This window comes from Oryza sativa, chromosome 2, assembly GCF_034140825.1.
Source record: "Oryza sativa Japonica Group chromosome 2, ASM3414082v1".
Taxonomy (NCBI): domain Eukaryota; kingdom Viridiplantae; phylum Streptophyta; class Magnoliopsida; order Poales; family Poaceae; genus Oryza; species Oryza sativa.
In genome coordinates this window covers 12,420,101-12,444,923 of record NC_089036.1, presented here as the reverse complement: position 1 = coordinate 12,444,923, position 24,823 = coordinate 12,420,101, and the positions used below count along the sequence as shown (strand labels likewise).

Sequence of the window (24,823 nt, the reverse complement as noted above, 5' to 3'; positions counted from 1 at the left end):
AACGTCTGAACTCTGAAGGTAACTTAATTATCTAGTGTTGTATCCTTCTCGATAAACTACTAATGACCTAATTCGATGCTTTTATTTGCATAATTCTTCTCGCAGAACAAATTTACGGACCTAGCTTGTTTCCTGTGAAATCATATACAGATTAAACTATCATAAATAAAATTTTTCAGTAGTTGTTAGTACTTGTTACTCATCAAGTTCCCACGTGTCTTGATCGAGGGCACAACATGTTCACAGATAGATTAGCATCCGATTATTATTAAGAAGGTAGCCCGCGTATACGCGCGGGTATTTTGTTTAATGTTGTTTGAAATTTTATTATTACAAACATTTATGTGTGTATGATATTTTTGAAATATTTTTTACTCTATTTTAAACGTATATTCGTTAATAACTGTTGGGCGTATTATTTGAACCTCTATATCCTCAAATTTATGAGATAAAATATGTCCCAATATTGGAGTTAGTTCATATCTATTTATATTGTGTGTGATTCTTTTTTAAAAAATTTTGGAGTTTCCAAACTTTATATAACATTTTTTGTTTTGTATGGTATAGATGACTTTAAGTAACATTTTAATTTTATTATATATTAATGAAATATATTTTCTATTAATAATATAACTAATGATACTACTTCATGTAATCAAAGATAGACTTATATTACTTATATTCCCCTTTGTCACATAAATGGAAGGAGTTAAATTTTATCCTAAAATAATAGAAGAATTTATACCTAACCAAGATAGTGATTTTCTAAGTACCACCACGATAATCTCCAAAGTATCGTATCATATTTTGACAAATATCTATACTGTAGTGCATGTTCGTTCAGTGTCCGGTTTGTTTTCCACACCTATTGTTTCTAATCACATAAGACACCTTTAGTAATTTGGAGAATACATATATACATTTAAATTAGTGTTGTATATTTGTCAAGTGTTTTTCACACCTAAAATATGATGTGAAATTATTATCATAACATTAATTATTACAAGTCAGCTCCATATTTGTGATGTATTTAGGGCTATATATATTAGTAGTTTATTTATATAAAGGAATACGACCGGATCACAAATTGGATATAAAATTTTAAAATAATTTTAAAGATAGAACGCTTAAAAGCATTGATTGGATATTTTGTATTTACATTTGCGTAAATTTCAAGATTATTATATTTTTTATCCTTAAATTGTAGAAAACTATTTTTAAGGAGTGCTGATTTTTTTTGGGCTTTATCATAAGTACATTTTATATTCTTCCGGCAAACAATATGTAAGCATTATTGTTTTTTTCAACCATATGTACATACGGAGTACTTTTTCAGTCAACAGTTATATATTTCTCATATATCCGTATATAGGAGAAACAATTAATCTAACGGTGTAAAATGAAACAACTAAATTGTGTTGTTTTCATTTTTACAAATGTAAATTTAAATTAGCATTATATATTTGTCAAGTGATATCAGCCTCGTATGTTAAGATTGAACGAACAAATATCATTGATGGGATATTTTATATTTATAATATAGATTTAGTTTAACAATGATTTGTAGAGTAATATATTTATCTTTAAATAGTAGATAATACTATTTCAAAAGACCATCCATCTTTTTCGAATGATACACCTTTTTTTTTATAGTAAAGGATTTTGAAAATACTATTTCAACAGACCACCGTGCATAGATTTTTCTTTGTTCCGAACTTTCGATGGATAGTGGTTAAGCTTTATTTCTTTTTCCAAGTCGTATGTACTTACAGACTACTTATGCTCTTTTTCTTTTTCTAGCCTAATTGTTATATGGATCTCCCGTATACGGACACAGAGTAACAAGTTATTAGTTTTTAAAATAAAATACATCTAATCTAATGGTCTAAATTATTGGTTCACCAATTTAATTAAAAATCGACGGTGATATTTGCTTAAATTTATAGAGTAATAGATTTTATCTTTAAATATTATAAAACTCTATTTTAAAGATAATCAATTTTTTAGTGGTACTAAGCACGTATGTTTTTTTTTGCTTTGTTGTTTTGTTTTTTTTGCTTTGTTGTTTTTATAGTAAGTCTGTGCATAGTTTTTTTTCTTTCGATATAAACAGTAGGTAATAGATTCATTGTTTTCTATTCTTACGTATGTACGTTACCTGTATATACGTATATACGGGATGGATGCATATGTCCGCGCGGGGTAAGGGGAGGACTAAAATCAGTTTTGTTTTCTTTTTCCGGTGAATAGTAGTAAGGTATTAGTTTCTTTTTAAATAAAATACATCTAATCTAATGGTCCAAATTATCGGGTCCACCGATTTAAATAAAAATCGACAGGGAGATTAGACATTACCACGTGGTGGTCTAGAAGCGTTTGTAGAAGTGCCACGTGGCGAGTTTCATGGACTTTTTAGTATAATAGATAGATAGATTTTTTTTAAAGAAAATGATACTCCCAGCTGAGCAGGATGCCAGGATGGAAGGGAAAGCGCTGAGAATGAAGAGTTGGAAAACGTGACGGTTAGAACTGGTACCTCCGTCGTGCGTCACAGGCAACCACATCCGTTGACCCAGCAACCAGAGAGGAGGAATGCCCGTGGAAGGTCCAAACGGAAATTAGGTGATCTCGCATGGCCCATGTATGCTTCCATTCCACCCGTATATCTGGCGCGTCTAGTATCGTCAAATCTCTACCCATGCACATGGTCACTCCGGAAATGCTAATGGGCGGGTGATCGCTCCCCCGTCCGCCCAACGATCACCCTTTACTCCTCCCCTATACTCAGATACACTCCTCCCTCCTCTCCTCCTTCCTTCTCCTCTTATTCTCTTTCTACTATAGTACACCGCAAATTTTTTTTAAAAAAACAAAAAGTTAGAAAAATTTATGTATAGAAATACTATATATAAAAAATTTAAATTTAAATTCAAATTTGAATCGGCTATGTAAACTTTTGGCTTATAAACTTTGGATCTATAAACTTTAGGCGTATAAACTTTAGATGTATAGAAATACTATATATATAAAATATTTGAATTCAAATTCAAATTTAAATCGGATATAATTCAAATTCAAATTTGAAACGGGTATATAAACTTTTGACTTATATAAACTTTAGATGTATAGAAATACTATATAAAAAAATATTTGAATTCAAATTCAAATCAGATATAATTAAAATTCAAATTTGAAACGGGTATGTAAACTTTTGACTTATAAACTTTGGGTCTATAAACTTTAGGTGTATAAACTTTAGATGTATAGAAATACTATATATAAAAAATATTTGAATTCAAATTCAAATTTGAATCGGATATATAAACTTTTAACTTATAAACTTTGGGTCTCTAAACTTTAGATGTGTAAACTTTAGATATACAAACTTTAGGTGCATAAATTTACTAAAATAGGAAAGTATTACAGTGCTTAAAAAAAAAAGAAAATCAGGTGGAGAGATGGAGGGGGGAGGGGGATTGATCGCTACCCCATCTTCCGGCGATCGATCGCCCAGTAGGATCCTCCGGTCACTCACACGAACCGTAAGCGTCTGACCATGTATGCCGGGCCACCATCCGTGGTCCGTGGACAAGGGCAAGGCTCCGAACGGCCGAACATTCCCAAATCGTATCGAATGAGGGCCTACTGGTGGCAGTTAGTACTTAACCATCTTCTGCCGTATGGAGCGGGACCACAGACGGGTTACAGGAGTTGAGGAGTACGCAATACTGTGATTTGCTAGCCCTCTTACAATCTTTGATACAATCCTATGTGGCGGCCTCTTACTTTGCTCTCACACCAACACGAGTACCATAAAGAAACCACTCATCGCCTCTGCGAGTAGGACACCATGTTGGAGAGAAGGAGAACCACTGAACATCAACATATAAGAAAACAAGCCCAAACACATCCCTTGTCAGTCCAAAGTCCAAATTCAACCATGGTACGTCGGTGTCCATTTGGCCAATTCCAATTCCAATTCCTCGGCTGCGCGTTGAATTACAGGTCCAACTATTTCGGCCACCTCTACTGTCTCTCTCCCATCCTCTCCGCCCCCAAATGGGCAACAAAATAAAAAACCCCAACCCGCGATCCGGCGAATCGGCGTCGATGCTTAGCCGGGGAGGTAAACCCCCGACGCAACAATTCCACACCTACCGCGGCTACCGAGCCACCGGCCAACCCCTCCCCCTCCCTCCAAAACCCGCACGCGCGGATCCCGTCGCGAGAGCCGAAATCACACGTCGCCACCGCAGCAGCAGCCGCGGCGCGCCACGCGGCCGCGGCGGACCCCGCCCGCCCGCCACGTCCCCCGCGCCGCCGACCACTCCGGCACGTAGTAGGCCGTGAGACATCCACCATATCTTCCCCGCCTCGGCGCGCGCGTACTCCTACGTCTACGTGCGTGAGCCCCCCACACACCCTCGCTCGCCGCGCCGCCGTCTCTAGTTTTTTTTTTCTAAAAAAAAAAAAGCCTCGGCCGCCGCAGCCGCCCCTGCCCATCGATCGCGGCTTGTCTCTTCCCCTTCCCTCTGCCTGGCGTGGAGTACTACTGCGCTACTAGAGAGTTTGCTGGTGGAGGAGGAGGACGAGGAGGAGGAGGCTGGGTGGTGGCGGCCGCCGCGATGGACATAACGGAGGTGACGGTGGTGCACCACGCGGCGCTGGTGCTGCTCGCGCTCTGGGCCGCCGTGTCGGCCGGGTGGGCGCACCCGGCGATCTTCCTCGCCGCGCTCCTCTATCTGTTCGCGGTGAGTCCTCTCTCCCTCTCCTTCTCCCTCTCCCACGGTTCGATTCGATTCCGCATGTTCTGAGATTAACGGGAGCTGGAAATGGAATCCCGTGTTGGGATTTGTTGTGGCCGGGGTGAGGGCCCGATTTTGGGATGGGTTTGTGGATGGATGGATGGAGGAGGTGAGTACTACTTCCCTCCTTGCGTTGTTCTCCTCCGCTGAGCTGCATTGGTGCGTTCCCGATCAGAGCTAGAATTTCTTGTCTAGTTCTTTTTTCCACTCCCTGTTTGGTAATTGGTGCGCCATCAACTGATTTTACTTCTCCTCCTCCGTCGCTGTTGCACGATAACTTTTACATTTCATGGAAAATTGTAGAGTATTTTTGATGGTTTTGATTAAAGCAAGTAGCTGGCAAGCCATCATCTGTGGATCATTTTTATCCTTAAATTCCCATCAATTCATTTATGATATGATGCATCGCATCAGGACGCATCGCATCAAGTATGACGTAGGCTGATGTTTCAGCTTGATAAAAAAAACTGGTCAACAATGGAGTCTGTACCTCACCTTGATTCAGCCAAAGTGGCCAGGTAGGAGTAGATGCCAAGGAATTTTTTCCCCCTTCCTGTGTGATAATTGGTGATCTGTGGTCTGCTAGCCTACGTCAGCAACAGCTTTGCTTGCAAATGGTGAACTCATTGGGATGGTGGGATTGGTGTGGTTAATAAAGTTTTTGTCTATGATCACACAGCTTATTCTGGATTGCCTGATGCTGAGTCGCTGACACTGAATTCAGGGTTCACAGATCAGTACATCTTAGTGGAACAGTTGCACAGCATGGAGTAGTTACGATGGTTGTTTGTCGTGCTTTTTACCTTTTTCTTTATTGGGATAACAAGGCCCCCTTTTTGAATGTGTGGCTTTCCTCAGTCAAATTTTAACAGCAAATATGAATTGTTTTGGTGCTTAGGAGTAGCCGTGTTCTTCTTTTTGAATACGCCACTGTGGTGTTCAAGGAAAAAAAACGCCATGCTGCTTTCTTTAAAGTTAAGATTGTAAACCTTTTTTTTCAAGAACTCATGGATGTAGTATCCATATATTTAAGTCAAGACAAATTCTATCTCACGTTGATCATAGATGACAAGAAACAAAAGAAGAATATAATCACTTAGTCTTGTTGTACGGTTCATCTTGCACAACATGCACCCGTTCTGTTTTTTGTTGCTCTTGACATCAGGAATGAATTTGAAATTAAACTTTGTAGGTCTACTAAACGGTTGTGCTACGTACTTGCATTTTGTCTAAATTTTGAAAACATTGCAACATTTGAATTTCATTTTGTGTCTTCAAATCTTCATGCCCAGGAAAAATTATATTTCATTAGCAAAATTGAAACGACAACCCTTTAAACATGGTGAACAGAAGAAATACATTGTAGTCATATGGATTGGGAAGATTTCTGATAAAAAAATATTGAACTCTGTAATCTCTGTTTTTACAGAACTCACTGCCCAGGGTTCAATCTCTAGAGTTTTTGTCATTCTTTTTTTTTTGGTATCTTATAACACATGTAGAATGATAGATTTTTCATATATTGCAAACCAGGTGAATGAACGATACACAATGAGGCTGCGAAAGCGAATACAACATGAGGAAAGGAAATGTGCAAACCAAAGAAGGGTAGGCATACTCTGTTTATTTAACAGCATTTGTAGGCTACCATTCAAATTTGCTGCAGAACAATCTAAATGTACTTGTTTTTAATAGTCTTCAGCTATCATGTCAACTACAGAACCTAATTTCCCTAGATTAAGCTCATTTATTTCTGGATCAGCTTCTCTCTGATGCAGAGACTGTCAGGTGGTTGAATTATGCTGTTGAGAAGATCTGGCCGGTTTGCATGGAACGGGTTGCATCTGAGCAGTTCCTTTTGCCCATATTCCCATGGTTCCTGGAAAAGTTCAAACCATGGACAGCGGTAAGTTCAATATTTTGGACACTAATTCCGTTGCTCATTTTCTTTTGCTGCCTCTTGAATGGCAACCATCAGTTGTCTGGCAGTACTATTATTTGTGCACAATGTACTGTTTGGAGTTCACAGATCAATGCTGAAATGCAACCTTCTTTCACTACGCATCTTTTATGATAACTTACTTTTACACAACATATCAGGTCCAACCACCTAGGTGTACTAGAATGTTGCTCTAGCTGGGGCATTAAATAAATAAATATTCTGAAACAAAATTAATGAATGTATGGAGTCTTAGATCACAACTTGTAGAAACACCTAAAATTTTCAACAACAAACTTAAAAGTATCTTAGAAGAAATAGAACTTGGTATATTTGATTGTGAACGATTACTTAGAAGACAAATTTAAAACTGTACTTCATCAATATGTATGTTAAATAAATTGAGAGGTACACGTATACTTTTAAAAAGAACCATGTGGTTTGGTATCTTAACCAACTTGGTTACATAATACTGATGTATATTATGCTTGCAGAGGAAAGCAGTGATCCAAGACCTTTACTTGGGCAGGAACCCACCAATGTTTACAGATATTAGGGTTGTCAGGCAATCAACTGATGATGACCATCTGGTGTGTAATTATATGCCTCAGTTGTTCAATTGCTTTAAAAATGTTCTCTTTCTGGATATTTACTCAAAATCGACCATAAAATTTATAAGATAAGTTAACATGCCAGGTTTTAGAGATAGGAATGAACTTCCTATCTGCAGATGATATGAATGCAACAATGGCTGTGCAACTTAGGAAGAGATTAGGATTTGGCATCACAGCAAACATGCATATAACTGGGATGCATGTTGAAGGGAAGGTAAGCTCTTTGAGGTAGAATATGTAAAGTTTAATACAGTTTTGTGCTTACTTAACATTGTCTAGAATTTATGCTTACATAGGTCCTAGTTGGGGTGCGATTTCTCCGACAGTGGCCATATATTGGTCGCGTAAGAGTGTGCTTTGTTGAGCCTCCATACTTCCAGATGACAGTCAAACCATTATTTGGTCATGGGCTTGATGTAACTGAACTTCCAGGAATTTCTGGATGGCTTGTAAGTCTTATTCCATTCCCATTCTGGTATCTTGTATATGGAATTGTCTCTGCATTGAATTGTTCTGCAATTCTTTGAGAACGTACTTTTGGTGTTTTGGATATGGCAGGACAGGATGTTGGATGTCGCCTTTGGACAGACCCTTGTTGAGGTCAGATTTCGCTATTAATCTGTTCTATCAACAAACATGTTATTTTTTTATCTGTTCCCTCCAGTCACAAACAAGTGAAGTTTTGGGTATCAACATTGTACAAAATGCAACTTTCACTGTGTTAGTAAGTGGTTGAAATAGCTTATTAGAATTTAAGTTCTATATGAAGCAAGAAATATTTGAGAATTTCCTATGAACATATAAACTTAGGTTTTAATTAGAATTCAATCAATTTGAGTTACGAAACAATGGAGCTACTGCTAGTTTCTGTTGTAGTACAATATTAAATTTTACTGAGAATATAATAATGAAAGAACGTTTCAAGACAATTTGCACAAATCATTTCTACCAATCTCCTTTTCTCGATTACCATGTTTACAAATCTAAAATATGAATATTAAGAGAGCTGCTAGCCACACTGCATGTAATCCTAGGACTCACTTGTTCCTGGGTAAGACAGATCTAGGGCAATTTTGACTATATATCAAACATTGGTTCTCTGCGTGTGTGTGAGAATGGATAGGGTTGGCATTAGCTGATGGTGTTTCTTGGACAATTTTTGTTCTAGTCTTAAGCAACAAGAAATAATTTTGTGAAATTGTTTTTTGCAGCCTAATATGCTAGTTATTGACTTGGAAAAGTTTGCATCGGAATCAACAGGTAGTTTTCTTTCAACATTGTGAGAGCACCATTTTTTTTACTTGTTATCGTTCCTTTTCTGACTAGCTCAGTAAGTTCTCAGTTCATTCTATCAATCTTTTTCTGCTCGAACAACACAGGAGAACTGTGTGTCGTTTCATCAAATATAGGAGGAATGAAAACAAAAACAAAGGGTAGGGAAGGTCCATTCAATCTCCATAGTGAATTACCATGATACCCATAGTGTTCAACCTAGACAATGTAGGTGCAAAGATTAAGTTGGCTTTGGTTTTATGGTGAGCTAGACTTGACTTGCAGCCATCCAAACAGGCAAGGAGAATATATGCTTGTCATTCCTTGGGTTCATTATGTATGTATGGATGACATTATGTCATTGCAACAGAACATTATATGTTTGTCATTCCTGAGGTTCATTATGTATGTCTGGATGACATTACGTCATTGCAACAGAATACGATTTTAAGTTTAGTAAAATTTAGCAGTCAGAAAAAAACATGGCATGTGGAACATGGACCCATAGTCACAAGCAAACTTGAATACCGTTCACAGCACTGATAGTATATTGAATCACAAATTGCTTTTATTCAATGATGATTGTATGATACTAACAAATTCATTATCCAAATATGTCAGATAGCTGGTTTAGTGTTGATGAGAAGCCACCTATTGCACATGCCAAGGTAGAGATCTTGGAAGGTGCTGATATGAAACCCTCTGATCCAAATGGTATGTTCTCAACTACCAAGCCCGTCCATATATAGTATATTTGACTAGGAAAATTCCACAAGAGATTCTCTGTTGAATTACTGTACTGGTCCTTGTTCATATTTAGTTGATTCTCACAACAATGCTGCTTTGATGGATCTATGTGCAGGATTAGCTGATCCATACGTGAAAGGCCATCTTGGACCCTATCGTTTCCAGACAAAGATCCACAAGAAAACACTCAATCCAAAATGGATGGAGGAGTTCAAAATACCAGTAACCTCATGGGCAGCTCTCAATCTTCTCTCTCTTCAAGTTCGAGATAAGGATCCCATCTTTGACGACACACTCGGGTTGGTCTCTTTAATACCGTCCATGGAACCTGCTTTTAACGGTCCAATTAGTACTTAGTAGTGTTCTGAATTATATTTTATAGTTCATACAAAGGTTGCAAACCTCCATGTAGTCCCAATAAGGCTAAACATTGACTCACTTCTCATGTAGTGACTGTTCCATAAGCATCAACAAATTGAGAGGTGGACAAAGGCACGACATATGGATTGCTCTGAAGAATATAAAGACAGGGCGGATTCATATAGCAGTAACAGTACTTGAAGATGAAAATGAAAAGGTGAGAGGAGGGTTTTAAGATTTGAATTGTTATTTCCCGGCTACCCTGCTAGAGTTCTTTTTTATCATTCTTGTTTGGAACTGGTGAGCTGGTCAGAATTGCAGTTCTTGGCTGGCACTAGATCATGCATGAGCTCTACCATGTGTTTAAATGCGAAAGTTCAGTTCAGATTGAGTGTACCTTTTCTTCTTTTTGACAGGGAAGTGATTTATTGCTGATATCACATACTTGAACTTGCAGGTTCCAAACGATGACGATGAGCAGTGTGGAACACCCAAGGGGGGTAAAGCAAGCACACCAAGGTCTAGCTTTTCGTCCAGGACCAACAATGAAAGTGAATCATCAGAGGAGTTTCGAAAGATATCTGCTGAATATGAGCCAGTAGACATTGAAGGACTGGAAAAGGTTGATGTTTGGGTCCATCGGCCAGGCAGTGATGTCGCAGTCACTTGGGAGCCTCGGAAAGGACGTGCGAGGTGTCAGGATTCCAGAATCCTACGAGAGAATGATGTCTACTGTGACAGCCCTAAGTCGTGCCAATCAGAATCTCAGAGAAGTGACTCCAGTACTGAAGAACCAGCCAATGGCAAATCACGCCATCATCTCCACAAGGTCAAAAAGGGTTTGGGGAAACTAGCTGGTGCGATGTTCAAGAGCCCAAAGAAAGAGAGTGATGATGAAGCCTCGCCATGTGTGACGCCTCACCCAAATATAAAACCACTTGGAGAAAAAAGGGTGTCAGTAAGATACGTCGTCGATGAAGATCCTTCTGAAAACTTGCCAGATGACCAGCATTCCAGTCCTGAGAGAGGCGAGTCGGAAAGTCCGACCAAGAGGCATTTGAGGAAGAAGGCTGTGCACATGGTGAAACATGCGGGGAACAAAACAGCTCATAATCTGAAGAACATGTTCAGCAGGAAAGGCAGTGACAAGAGCAAAGAAGGCCAAGATGACCAGAAAGACGATCCTGATACTATAGTAGTAGAACCTTCAAAAGTTAAGAAAGACAATCCTGATGCAAGTGAGGTAGACATAGACCCTTCACAAGTTGAGAACGACATCCCCGATTCAACGGCAATTGACCCTTTGAAGGTTGATTCTAATGTGGCCAACAACATTGTGGTTGATGCACTAGAGTATGCATCTGAATCTGATGCGAAGGACAAACCACAGTGAAATGTGTTCTGCTATTTTTGGCGGTCCTCGTGCTGTTGGGACTGTTCATGTAGGCAGGATACTAGGTAGCAAAATAGTCTGATAGCCTCCTGACAGCAAGCGAAGGTTGACAGTATAGTCCGTTTGGTTGGTTGAGTCCTCCATCTTACCTGACGACCGATGTTTTTCTTGTATTATAGATGCTCAAGGAACAATACCTCTGTACATGTCGTATGCAGACTGTCTAAGCTGTTTGCTTCTTGGACATGGAAAGCAGGTGGCCGGTTGGCTTTGGCAAGGTGTTGGATAGGAGAGAACGGACAAGGAGAACCAAAAAAAAAAAAAAGAGATTGAACCAAGCCTATTATGTGACCATGCAAAAGTAGGGAACATGCCCATCCCCATCCATATACTCCTTTGATAATACAAAAGTAGGAGTACTAGTTTTGTATAGAATAATAGAATTAGCCTACTTGCTTTAGATGTAGTCTTTCAGCGTACAGTATGTCAGTACTACAGTTACATCCCTAAAGTTGCGTACTTTGGGAACAATACATCAAAATACCAAAGTATGGGACATCCCTAAAGTTCTGTTTTTTTTTCAACATTCCGTGTATAAAATGAACCATCAAGTACATATGTTTACTTAAACACCATGGGAATGGGGAAGATTAACTTGCCACCTGATCAATATTTTCAGAAATACCTCTCATCTCTGGTTAATTGCATTCTGGTTCAGGCAATCGAGGTCCGTTCGATCTCGGGCTAGTTACAATTAATAATTGAGTGAAAGCGTTAAGGCTAGTTTGGTTTGGTTCCAAATTGTGCCTACCAATTCATTTGCAATTTTTAACAGTGTTTCTATGTTTGGATTGGTGCCAAATTTTAACAACACATCTCTTAGATAGTAAAATCTAACATCTCTTAGATAGTAAAATCTAAAAGTTTTGGCCATCCAAATTTGCAACTTTAGCACACCAAGATTTTGGTATGGCACCAAACCAAACTGGCCCTTAATTACTTCCTCTGTTCCACCATACTAGTCTTTCTAGCATTCAAAAGTTGTTCCAAAATGGTTATCACATCAACCACTTTCAATTCAAATTTCTTTCCATTCTACCCCTAACCACCATCTCAAATCAAAATATACATTATCTATTAAGGGGTATTATAGTCTTTATCTCTTAACCTTAGTACATGCTAAACAATCCAGAACGACACGTATTTTGGGATAGAGGTAGTAATTAACCTTGTCGTCTGCTCAATCCATCTGTGAAAAGAGTACGGGGGCATTTAATATTGCCATTTTAAGATGTGAAAAGAGTACGGGGGCATTTAATATTGTCATTTTAAGATGTGATAGATTTGTCACTTACAGTCTATAACATATGAGTTTCTATGTGTCTATGATATGTGATTTTAGTGGTAAATCCTTAATTGTTACTCGTAAGAGTTACAATAGTTAAACAAGAGTTCAGCTAGTTTAGTGCAATGTCTAATAAGCAAACTTTTGCTAGTGTCACTACCACGAAAACGCACAAAGCATACAACACTATAGGTGTCGAACCAACTAAAATCGACAACCAACACCTTTATGAATAAATAGGTGTCGGTTCTAGAGAAAAATCGGCACCAATATAATAAATATCGGTTTTTTAAAAAAACCACCACCTTTAATTTATTATATTTAAAGGTGCTAGTTAATAAAAAATCAACACACGTAATATATTATACTCCCTCTATCCCAAAATATAAGGGATTTTGGGTGGATGTGGCATTATATTTTGGGACGGAGGGAGTATGTACCCGTTTTTAAAAAAACCGACACCCGTAAGCTAGGCCGCCAAGGTTTTACTTTTCACATTATTTATTATAAGGAGGCCTTGTGGGATCTTTCAATTGGTGCCATTTTAATGACTTAAAATGAACAGTGAACCAGAGTGGGTGTCCTAATCCACTCCACTCGCCTCCCAGTCATGAGGGCGATGCGGTCAGCGTCAATCCACCCGGAGGCGGTGCAAGCCGTCGAGGCCGCCACGTCTGGTGCCGGAGGAGGTGGAGCGGCGCCGATGGCAGGGCAGATCCCGTGGCAGATCTAGATGTGACCATGGATAGCAGTGACCAAGGATGGGCAAAGCCACGACAAAATCCAATGGCTGCAGTAGCGTCGGTGACTTCCCGTGGTGGATCCTCGGGCGTCAGCGGCTTCCTGGAACGGTGGCAACGATGGTGATGGAGAAGGAGGCTCGCCCCTCTCCATCCAACTACAGCGGCGGTAGTGGATGTTCCTGATGTGTTCAATATTGTAGTGTTCTTGGATGTACTTGGTGGTCTTGGACACCGATTAATACTGATGAAATTTGGTAAGTGAAGGGGAGTTGCTCGATGCACCGGCTCAAGCCAGCTTTTTTTTTCCTTTTTTTTTGTTATTTGTAGGTTTTTAAACTGACACATTTGAGACCTCACTACATGTCGGTTGGAAAATTCAGCACCTATGACCGGTTCCCAACCGACACCTATCTTCTTTTCTGTAGTAGTGTGTTAGTTAAAGGTGGATTAAGGACAACGCTAGATGACTAATATGCTCATCATGAATGGGGAAAGAAAGCGATGAGGGAATTATAACGAGAAGAAACTTTGATTGCTAAGACGAAGAGTACCGCACTCAAAAGTACAATTTTTGAGATAAATTTTTAGGCTAAAAGTACGATCTTTTAGACTTTAGGAGTACAGTTTTTTCCTTCAAACCTTTGCATCTTATATCATCGATCCAAAGTTTTTCAATAAACGTACTATAAAACATGAAAATGGCATGCATAGATTTGTTCTTAAGAGTGCTTTGTTCTCATAAGCTTATTAGAGTTTATAAATTAAAACTTATTATATTTGTATAAACTAATTCTAAGGACAGTTCCAAACATCCACCTCAGCTAGTTTGCATAGTGTTAAATATAATGCAACATAAGCAAAAAGTTAGGTGACAAGAGAGTTAATGCAGAGGGGCAAAAGATGAAATCGTTTCTCACGCGTGAAACCAATTTTAAGCATGAACCAAGAATGAAAAGAAAAAAGAATAGATGGGTGAAAGGAGAAAAAAGAGTTGATTGGATGAGAATTTTAAAACAAAATCTGCTTATTGGTCTAGATCAACATCGATCTACCCTGAAAGAAGATTTTTATAAAAAAAAACATCGATCTCCCTGCACTTGTCAGCTAACATACTGCTGATACTGATATGTTTGCCCCCCGAGCTGGCGCCTTTAAACAATTAACTCATCAACCGTCATTTTGATCAAATTTTGCAATATATCCACCAAAACTCCAGATTGTTCGAACAATGCACGATGAACTACTTCATCGACTGTAGCTTGAAGTGTTTCAACCATCGACATAGTAGATTGTTTCTTCTTAGCATTGACTTCCTCTTCAGACATGTTGGGTGCAAAACTTGTGTCCCACTGGACGTGCCAAAAATGTGTTGACGCGAAAAACACACACTACCCTAGAAGATCTGCTTAGAATGCAGGTCCAAATCTTGGTGAGGTGCGAGCATGCCAGTCAGTTTGACCCTGCAACTGACAAAATATGCAAATCTCTAAACACAATGCAACTAAAGATAGAATTGAGATATCATGTGATGGAATAAGCCTTGTGGTCTTTGGTCCTTGTGGTCCTTCTCTTGCTTTTAGGTTGTTTTTCCTCTTTTAGGACAGCATCCTTTCAGTTTTGCTTTTAGCATCTTTCGGTTTTGCTTTTAGCATCCCTAGGACAACATCTAGCATCTCCTTTATGCTTTATTCAGTTTGGATGCTCTCTAGGACAGCATTGCGTTCAAATTTTAGACTAGTGTGGGCAGCAATTAGCTAGCAGCCATCCAGCCAGCTATGGCTATATATATGTATCCAACCTCCCTCGGGAAGGTATGGCTTTTGTGTTTAGTGAATGAAGAAAACCAGAAAATTGCCCCATCTCGAGTGCCATCCTCTTCTCAATGAGAGTAACCATTGAAATTCTAACATCATGTAGGTAAATATATCAACCAAACCAGAGCGATCCAAGAGATCGAAGCGATGCAGCCTTGAACACCAATGTAGTCGATAGATTCACCAGTGCCGACGAAACGTAGGACTTACCCCTTCACCGGAGATCGAAAGCCGATGTATCCCGCGTCTGTCGGATGATAAGTAAAAAACCACGGTAAAGAGGATGGCGATGCGCCGAGTAGTTGTATTGATCGAGAAATATTCCTTACAATGACTCCGGGTGTACATATTTATACCCATGGGGAGATACTTGTCCTTGTAGGACAAGGACAAGAGAAACTTTCCTAAAGATAAAAAGAAAACATTAAGTTCTTATCAGACACTAAACACTTTCCTAAAGATAAAAAGAACTAACAAACTATTCCTAATTAATAGATAACTTGCCATGCCGCATACTCCTTGAACTCGAACTCTTCTCCTTGAACTCAATCTTTTGGATAAATTTCCTTTAATTGATCTGACTCCACCATGAACACAACTGCTGGCGATTTGATAACTCCCATCGGTCGATTCCAATTCCAAGACTCTGAAGCCGATACTGACTTTAGGCCGATGATGACTTGCGGCAGAGGAGATGGGGGCTGAACGCAAAGAAGAAAGTGAGTCCACAGAATAATGAATTGATGGGTATGTTACATTTTTTTTCACCCAGCATTCAATTTTGTTCATGCTCTCATGACCTTCAATTATAGATTATGTCTCGCTCTTCCTTACCTCCAATCCATAGGAGTATAGTCTTAAGTGTCAACTTTCATCCTTCTCAGAAGTTGTGAACATTTTTTGTGCCTAATACTTTTCTATGCCATTCGTAAACTTAAAATTATTGTCATAGTAAATCATCACCTCCACCTATAAACACCCCAGTTGTCCAAACTAGTTTAGTGTACGTTTGTATATGACATGGAACTTTATTTCATAGTGTCCATTAACATAGGCTAGCGCTTTATTGGTTTTTTTTTCTAAACACTGGATAGAAGATAAATGGTAGCATAGTGGGATGGGACTGATGGCAATTGGCAGGTGTGAATGAGTTGATAGGTGGACAGTGGCTGAAATTGCAGTAGGCGAGCAGATTGATCTGGTGTGGAGTCCTGGATATTTGAGGCGGAAGGAACGGGCATGATATATCAAATGATATGACAACAGCAAAACCATTCAGAGAAGGATAGGGGAAACCACTCTGGTAAAGCAGGCTCACATTGCACAACAAAGGCTCTGCTCGACATGGACTTGGTTGGATAAAACCTTTCGTGTTATTATTGCTTGATTTATCATAATACACACCAGGATACCTTTACAGTATCGAATTTTTCAAGGCACCACTGCCATGTGTGTACGCAGTTGATAGTTAACACTCGTAATACCAGTTCATTATAGTTGTATTCAGAAGCTTCACCTTGTGACTGTTATTAAGTACCTTTAATCCCAGATACTAATCGGCAGTTTGTTTCTACAAGCCCATTTTAAGAAGAGAAAGATGTACCCACAGCCATTAATGGAGTAGATAACAGAAAGTACCATTTCGGTTTGTCATTTATCAATTAATTTGACAAGTATTTTTCCATATTTGTTGTATTATCTTCTTTATGTAGTAATTTTACCAATTTTTTACTACCACTGGTGACCGTGCTATGGCTAGTTTCATTGAGGATAGACATCATGGGGAGGTCCAGGAATATATCTAGGCAGTGTTCGCATGTCAGCTAGAGGATTATAGGCAAGGATGACGAACTGAGGAAGAGATTATAGAATGATCTTCATTACTTAATTCAAATGACTAGCCCAATACCCTTTTTGGCTGGCACCTATTTAGGGATCCCTAAATAGTCATAAAAGTTAAACACAAATAGTCATTCATTAATCTAATTATTAGAAAACATTAAAGTTCAAGCTACTAACATATGCAGCAATTAACTTTGGTGTATACTACACTCTTAGCTGTCAAATCATGACAAAACAAGATAAAAATGAAATTTCCGCTACAATTACAGGATCCAATGCATAATTAAATATTAGATAGCATATCTTTAAATAAAGAAAACAAGCATGGTAACAGATTACCTTATGGCTGCATGATTTTCAATTGTTTTTTCTTCATCTTCAGTGAACTCAAACCAGATGTCATTTCCAGTGAAATTCTCATTATCAAATTCTGATACAAATGCAACATTATTTATCACAATTTTCTTTTGTCATGGAATAAATTGAATTTTCTTGTACAATAATCAGAATCAAACAAACCTTGCAGCAATAGCATCTTGTTGTTCGAATAGCCATCCAGCTTCCAGTATGCCTCCCTGTCCTCTAACATCAAAGGCTTGCTCCTAAGGACAGTTCCCAGCTTCTTCTCTGTTGTTGGCACAGTGTGAGAAATGAAACAAGAGAATTAGTAAAGCACATGTACTTAGTTCAGTTCTCACTACACATTAAAGAATGATGTGAAGTACCAATAAGATCAAAGTAGGGGACTTCTCAAAACAGTTTCATTTGAAATGCTAAGGACAAAAGACAAACCATTCAGTTAATTCATAGTCAGGAAAGATAAACATACTCTCAACTCTTCAAACTAGCTAAATATGAAAAAAAAAGGATAAATAAAAACAGCAAGTAAAAGAATGTTGTCTTAACGAGAGAAGGTGAAATAAGTAAATAATTAAAACTTGATCAGTGTGTCATGATGGAGACTATTCTAAGGTTTTGATATCTCAACCAGAAAGCTTCAGTAGTTTATTCCTACATGTGATGCATTTTCTATTTAAGAAAACAATATAAAGATAATAAGGAATCCTTCTTGGTTTGTATTCGAGCATTCTTTATTTTCCAAACACAATATATAGTTCTATTAATTATCTATCAAAAACATTATCACGTTTCACTCCTTTTGACAGAACTAGTTATGACCATACTAGGCTCTATCATTGAACATGCTCTTATAGGACGCCCCTAACATAATCTCTAATTAAAAGAAAACAAATCCTTCTTTCAAAAGATAGCAACTAATCCCCTTGACTTTCTCCCGCCTGCTATACGCACTCTGCATGTGTGCACAATGTCCGTGAGCATGACCAGAACAATATCCTTACGATCTGTGGGCAAAATGCATAAAGCTAAAACAAATCAAGTTCAAAGATATGTAGCTATGTCCTCTCAAACGGTTCAGACCTTTTATGGCTGTCAGCTTGACTTCCTTTGCCTTCTTTATATCAGAAATAAGCTGATTTCTGTTTCCTTCAATAGGGGTTGCTCCTTCTTTCATGTCATTCTTTAACCCTTCTCTTAGTTCCTTTTCCTGCGAAATGACATAGTCGTGTTGGTTATTACTAGAAATACAAGTGAGTAATTAAACAACAGTAATAAGCTTGACAGCATTAAGGACCTTTGCTTTTGCAGCCCGCAGTTTTGCTTTGGCATCGTTCCTTCTTTCAGCTGCCCTTCCATTTTGTTCTTCAATCAATTTTCTTAACTTTCTGTTCAAAGGTTAAGACACAGTTAACAATTCAATATAAACTATAATAAATTGAATCATTCCAGTAAATGTGGTAAAGAAGCACTTACACGGTAGAGAGGGCCTCATCGCAAAGTAAATTAAGTACATGCAGCTTACAAGGACTCAGCTTGTTGTATCCCAATGTTCCCTTGTTTACAAATTCAAGATGCAATTCCTTTGACATAAATGCCAATTCATTGATATATGCACCTAAATCATTTAACCATGCATCTCCATTTGTTATGTAGATTGAATTCCTGGAAACAAAATAACCCATTTTTATCGATTTACTACCAAAAATTTGAACAAAATGAAGGAAATTTTGATTCGGATGGTATTTACTTCTCCCCTCTGTCTTCTTTGATGACCGATAGCAAGTTTTTGTGAAAGCCAGCAATAAGCTCGGGTACTATTTCAACCTCTTGATCTCTTGCTATGTCTTGTAGAATTTGTTCAGGTTGGCCCTTCCTTATCTGGAAAATCTGCATCAAAATCATCCTATATGTCATTCCATTTAGAATACAAAATATAATTTATAGAAGATAAAGGAGCTTACAGTATTATATAATAGAAACAAGAAAACTTTCTATGGAGATAACTTTGGTAACTGCAAATCAATTGGTGACAGACAGCCATTAATTCAATGAACAGAATTTCGGCTTGAGCCAACCGGTTCGAATTAGTATACATGGAATTGTTGGATATTTGCGCATACAAAGAAAGAGTTAGGACAAATAAGAAATCCGATTCTTTAAGATGTATTGTATTTTTATATAACTAGGATAGTGAAGTGAAAAATATGGAGTCCATGATATTATCTATTAGGTGAGAAGCAAAAATGTGTCTAGTTGGAGTCACATAGATTTCTTTTACTAAGAAACATTACATTAATTCAACTGTCTGTGTATGCTAGCAAGATGTTGTCATAATAAGACATGTGTCGCCATGCTATTAATAAGGTTGTTGGTTCAATTACCTCGCCAAATGAATTGCAGAACTCGTATAACTGAATTGCTGGTCCAACATCTTTCACCTCCAGATCTGCACCTAGAATGTTAGTGACCAGACTACCCCTTGGAAGCACTTTTTTATTGGGTGAAGAAACTGCGCTATTATAGCCCAATATAGATCCATTTTTGTCTTTAGCCAAGGAGCTTTCACCATCAAAATTTTTATTCACCACAATGTTGCCCTTCAGCTTTATTTGATCCCCCTCGACCAGCAATTCTTCAACAGAATTCTCTATCCGAAGGGATCTACCTGTGCTTTCCTGCTTGTTCATTACAATTGTTAACCATAATGAACCAGCAGCATACAACAAAGAATTGACAAACAGTTAAATATAATATGTATTGCCAAATAAAAACAAATATAATACCTCATCGGCAGCCCCTTGTTCTCCTTTCTTGGCAGTGTGGACCAATCTCCCTGTGGGTTGTTGTCCTTTCTTCCTTCTGCCATGCCAAACAAAGTAAGCTGCTGCAGCTATTGATTACCATTCCATATCAGCTTCTGATGGCTTACCTGCAGCAGCTGCAGTTGCAGATGCCTCTACATTTTGGGCAGATCCAGGCTTCCATCTGTCCCACTTCTTCATCATTCTCATCATACCTAAAAGAATTAGTCACAAACCAAAGCCAAGTAGATTGATATATTCTTAGAAAATCAGTTTCCTCCACTGTGGAGATGGTGAGTGTCTTCAACTATGAAGGAAAATCTCACCTGCCAAGAAAATAGAGGGAAGAAAATTCTTACCTCTTAAGAAGGCACCTATGGCAGTATTTTATTGGGCATACCCCCTTCTTAACCTGCGTGCATGCCACTGCAAAGTTTCGTTTCATTTGACGGCACTGTGGATCAAACGGAGAAATCAAACGTTAAGACATACACCATGTGACCCAAACAACAATAGAATAGCAAAAGGAAAGACAACTTAGGTCATTTACCTGGTGGCAAGCCTTGCCAGCCATCACAATTTCCATGGAAGAAAGTGCTTGGGCAAAACAGAGATCCCAGATCTGTGATGTAAAGTCAAATGAATTTGTTCACAACTTGTTCCAAGAATGTGTATATATTTAATTTCATAGGTGTGAAAAGGGAAGGCATTTAATGTACAAATCTTTTTTGTCAAATACATTTAATGTGCAAATCTGGAAGCATAAATGGTAAGCTGCTTGTAACAGATGTAAATGATTTAAATCCCTCCTAAAATTTGTAACTAGTAAATCCCTCCTAAACTATCTCTTTTCAGTTTTGGAGTGTGGAAAGGCCTAGAGCCATGGCTATATATTTTACGGTGAAGTGGTTCAACCATCATCTAACACGCTTAGAAGTGTGAGTACTGCGACCAGGCAATCTTCTATATTATTTCTATTGTATCTATAGGATTGAAGTGCTTTCAAAAGAACTGGATTTATCTAACTTATTTCTATCATTAAATGTGACAGCAACCAATCTACATGTGATTTCTATTTTTGTATCTCCTTAATTGGTCAGGTCTTAAATCATTCTAAAAGAAGATGATGCTCCTTTTCGAAAAGAACTACACAATGTAATGTTTTCATGCCTAGCATAGCTTATAAATTAATTGGTTCTATTTCTTCTTTGGGGCAAACAATAAAATAAGTAAAATTTTAAGTTTACACCTTTGATACTTCCCAAGAGAAAGATTAATAGACTATATATGATAAAAAAAGCAAGCGGCAATGCAAGTTTGCAACGATGCTATGGGCTTTATGAATAAACAACATGCGAAAGAGAGCTTGTTGCATCTTTTGACTACAAATATATATCTACAGGATACACTGCTTTTAACAAATTGGATGTATCTATAATTAATTTAGTAGAAGTGACAAATAATCCACCAACTAGATATTATGATTTGTTTCTTTGGACTTGGCAATGCCTTTAAATATGCAATCATTTTCCCTCTATCTTAATGAAATGATACACAGATCTCCTGCGTGTTCTAAAAAAATAAATATACAATCCAGAAGGTTGTGTTACTTGTGAAGAAAATATCATTTGGACTTCACCTCTAGAGGGGTTGATGTCAACATCTCTGCAACAGCCACCACATATGAACCCTTGTTCAACAATTTATGGACGGAAGTGTAACCCAACGTATTGACAGCATGATCCAGTATCTCTGCCAGCATCTCCCAATTCTTCTTTCTACCAAATTAAAAGGATCAAATCTAAGTATCTAACCTTAAAATTATAATCTACCATGGCATGCATGTTCTTCACATGGCTTACCTGTATAAACGGTAACTACACATGCCCCTGCATTTGGAGAAGTTCCAGACCTTCTGCGCCACCCCTTCTGCACTCTGGTTGCATCTGAACAGATAAAAAACAAATGGAGAGCAGAGCAAGATGCTCAGAGATTCTTATGTTGCTGAAACACACAGATAATTACCAAAAAGACATAAGAGAAATTACACCAATAAAAAAAGGGGATAAATTGCGTACATGTTCACCAGGTACTCACGACAGTATTTATTTTCACATGGCCTCCTCTTGTGCTGAGAGCTAATCATTGTGAAATCTCTTCTTTTCTGAGGTATAGCAGTAGGGAAAATATTGAATGGAATAAAAACCACCAAACAGATCCATAGTGAACCATAGAAGCTAAAGAGATTGCTCACCTGGTAACAGATCATGTGGTTCTCTAGGTCATAGATCTGGCATTCCGAGATATGGACTCCAAGTAAAGGGTAATCCTTCACCTTAAGTTGCAGTGGTTTGACAAAGCTTTCTTCAGCTCCTTCATCTCTCCTCTTGAGATCCATCCACCACAGTTTCTATGGAAGATGAATTGTAGAAAGGGAAAAACTCACGGGCACTCACATGGCAAATGAAACTTATGCTCCCCATGGCTAGCTCCGTTGGCGTATTTATTCAGTTTTGGGTTCCCTTTTCTAGGAAGGAATTTAATGTGTTCCATATAAAATAATGGTGTTTGGTGTGACGGTTTCGGAAGCAAGGGGAAGAACCCAGAAACTAGTGGTTCATGTGGAAAAACACACACGCACCAGTGTGCGCCCCATCCCGAAATCCCTTATATTATGGGACGGAGGGAGTACATGTTATTTTTATTTGTGGATACTTTTGGTTGGTAAGGTCTTAAAACATTCCAAACACTACGTGATGTTAACTAGAATAGCTTATAAAAAACCAATCAGTTGTACTTCTCTTTGCAAAAGAAGAAGTGATAGACAAAAAAAATATATTGTTATTAACTTTTTAATACTTCCCAAGACAAAGATGAATAGACTACATTGTTTTCAGAAAAAAGCAAGGGGTGATTCAACAATATTCTCTATGAATAACGAACATGTGCAAGAGAGTTTGTTGCATCTTTCGACTTCATATATATCCACATGATACATTGCATTTGAATAAATTGGATGTATCTATATTTTATTTAATAGAAATGACAAACAACCAACCTAATGGACATTATGATTTTGGATCTTTTTGGGCAAGGCAATGCTTTTAAATATACAATCCAAGAAAAGAATAACTTGTCTTGTTTTGCAGTGAGCGGTCACCATAGCTATAATATGAGACATGAGCCAAACATAATGCTGCTCTTGCAAAATGTATAAGAAAATTCCTTGTGTGCCTAAGTCTTCACTCCATCCTTCTATACATGCTCCTGATTCTTTCTTTATTCCTAGATACCACCGAGTTTACGTACTAATCACCTCAACTCATTTTGTTACTATTCGATTTTTACAAAATATCTATATTGCACCTCGCTCAAACATATCTAGCTTCATATAAATATTGAGGTTAAAACCTTTATAAAAAAAATGAATGACACAAAATTGTTTGACCCAAAATTTGAAATTCAATTTCGAAATTTTCAAATGTATTGAAACAAAATTTGATGAAATTTCAATACATAAATTACACAAACCACCATTTTTCTATTTCTCCTCTTCTTCGACACCAAAACAAATACTCCCTCCGTCCCAAAATATAGCAACCTAGTATCGAATACACAACCTAATAGTACTATAAATCTGGACAGGACAGGAGGTTTGTCCATATTTGTAGTACAAGTTTATGTTCGATCCAGTACTAGATTGCTATATTTTGGGACAGAGGGAGTATCTTTTTAATCAACTTCAACCAAATTGGAAAAAATTTCCATGGAGATAAGTGAATCTACTCTCCAAAAAAATCATCAAATTTGATTGAAACTCATTTCAAATTATAATTTTTATATTTCAAATTTGGGGTCATATAATTATATCCCCTTCTATTTTTTTAGAACTGAAACAATTTTCACCTTGAGAATGATGCTTTTTATGAAGCAACTCACCCAATGTGTATAGAGGGGATTAGAAAAAATCTAGGGCATGCAAGACAAGACAAAGCTCAATGGCATGGAAAGGATGGAGCAAAGACTCAGGGGAACATAAGGAATTTTCTAAGGTATAGCTTGGTGATCACTACAACAAAAGTATACATTCATGATGGCTCAACTAAAATGGTCGTTGATCATTGAGTACCAACAGCAATACCAAACAAAAACTACCGCTAATAATTTGACTCATGACACAAAAGGCAAGCACATTTTTTAGATTTGAGCATGTCACCAAAGTTCCTCACTTATGAGTCGAGGTACAGGATCAAGGAACACGGAATGCTATTTTTGAAAGGTTTTAAAACAAGGCTGGGATGGGACGATGATCTGAGGACAAGCAACACGGCATAATTCCATGTTTTGGCTGACTTTTGACTCATACTCCCTCCGTCCCATAATATAAGGGATTTTGGAGGGATATGATATATCCTAGTACTACGAATCTGGACAGGGAGCCTGTTTAGATTCATAGTACTAGAATATGTCACATCCCTCCAAAATTCCTTATATTTTGGGACAGAGGGAGTACTGCACTAATAAACCCACCTACTTTTCTTTGGAGATCATATTAGCCCAAACAATGTGATAGCTCAAGAAGAGCAATTTATCAAATTTGGAGATTCAATTAATAAATATTGGAGTTTAAGGACCTAGCATGAACAGGGCAAGTTCGTGATCCGGCTAATAAACTGAAAGGATTTCAAAAGGTAAATTTGATAGTGAAGTAACGCCTTCATACGTCCACCAAATGCACGCAGATTATAGTATCTGCTTCTTAGTTCTTAAGAACAAAATTTGGAACAA

At 37.9% G+C, this 24,823-nt stretch overlaps 2 protein-coding genes across 4 annotated transcripts; one reads left to right on the top strand and one right to left on the bottom strand.

Moving 5' to 3' along the window:
• Positions 1–4,042: 4,042 nt before the first annotated feature.
• On the top strand, positions 4,043–11,778 carry LOC4329137 (C2 domain-containing protein At1g53590). The gene is made up of 12 exons (XM_015771118.3): positions 4,043–4,751; positions 6,339–6,413; positions 6,568–6,711; positions 7,239–7,334; positions 7,441–7,572; positions 7,655–7,807; positions 7,917–7,958; positions 8,570–8,618; positions 9,252–9,344; positions 9,493–9,676; positions 9,828–9,954; positions 10,195–11,778. The coding sequence occupies exons 1-12, from the start codon at positions 4,626–4,628 to the stop codon at positions 11,128–11,130; spliced, it is 2,157 nt and encodes a 718-aa protein (XP_015626604.1). The 5' UTR covers positions 4,043–4,625; the 3' UTR covers positions 11,131–11,778.
• A 3,156-nt stretch (positions 11,779–14,934) lies between these two features.
• Positions 14,935–23,886, bottom strand: LOC4329136 (uncharacterized). 3 transcript variants are annotated; one of them, XR_010739108.1, is made up of 18 exons: positions 22,290–23,886; positions 22,114–22,199; positions 21,898–21,981; positions 21,675–21,813; positions 20,586–20,657; positions 20,395–20,489; positions 20,164–20,250; positions 20,018–20,093; positions 19,616–19,909; positions 18,982–19,121; positions 18,708–18,896; positions 18,529–18,619; positions 18,315–18,441; positions 17,394–17,501; positions 17,214–17,304; positions 15,537–15,733; positions 15,362–15,436; positions 14,935–15,279 (listed from the first exon to the last, which is right to left on the bottom strand). XR_010739108.1 is itself a non-coding variant. In XM_026023412.2 (16 exons), the coding sequence occupies exons 1-16, from the start codon at positions 22,431–22,433 to the stop codon at positions 15,697–15,699; spliced, it is 1,860 nt and encodes a 619-aa protein (XP_025879197.1). In that variant the 5' UTR covers positions 22,434–23,886; the 3' UTR covers positions 15,308–15,696. The 3 variants fall into 3 exon arrangements, 2 of the variants coding, with proteins under 2 accessions (XP_025879197.1, XP_066163272.1); XM_026023412.2 differs by lacking the exon at positions 14,935–15,279 and having other exon boundaries at positions 15,308–15,733; XM_066307175.1 differs by lacking the exons at positions 14,935–15,279; positions 22,290–23,886 and having other exon boundaries at positions 15,308–15,733; positions 22,133–22,199.
• Positions 23,887–24,823: the final 937 nt, after the last annotated feature.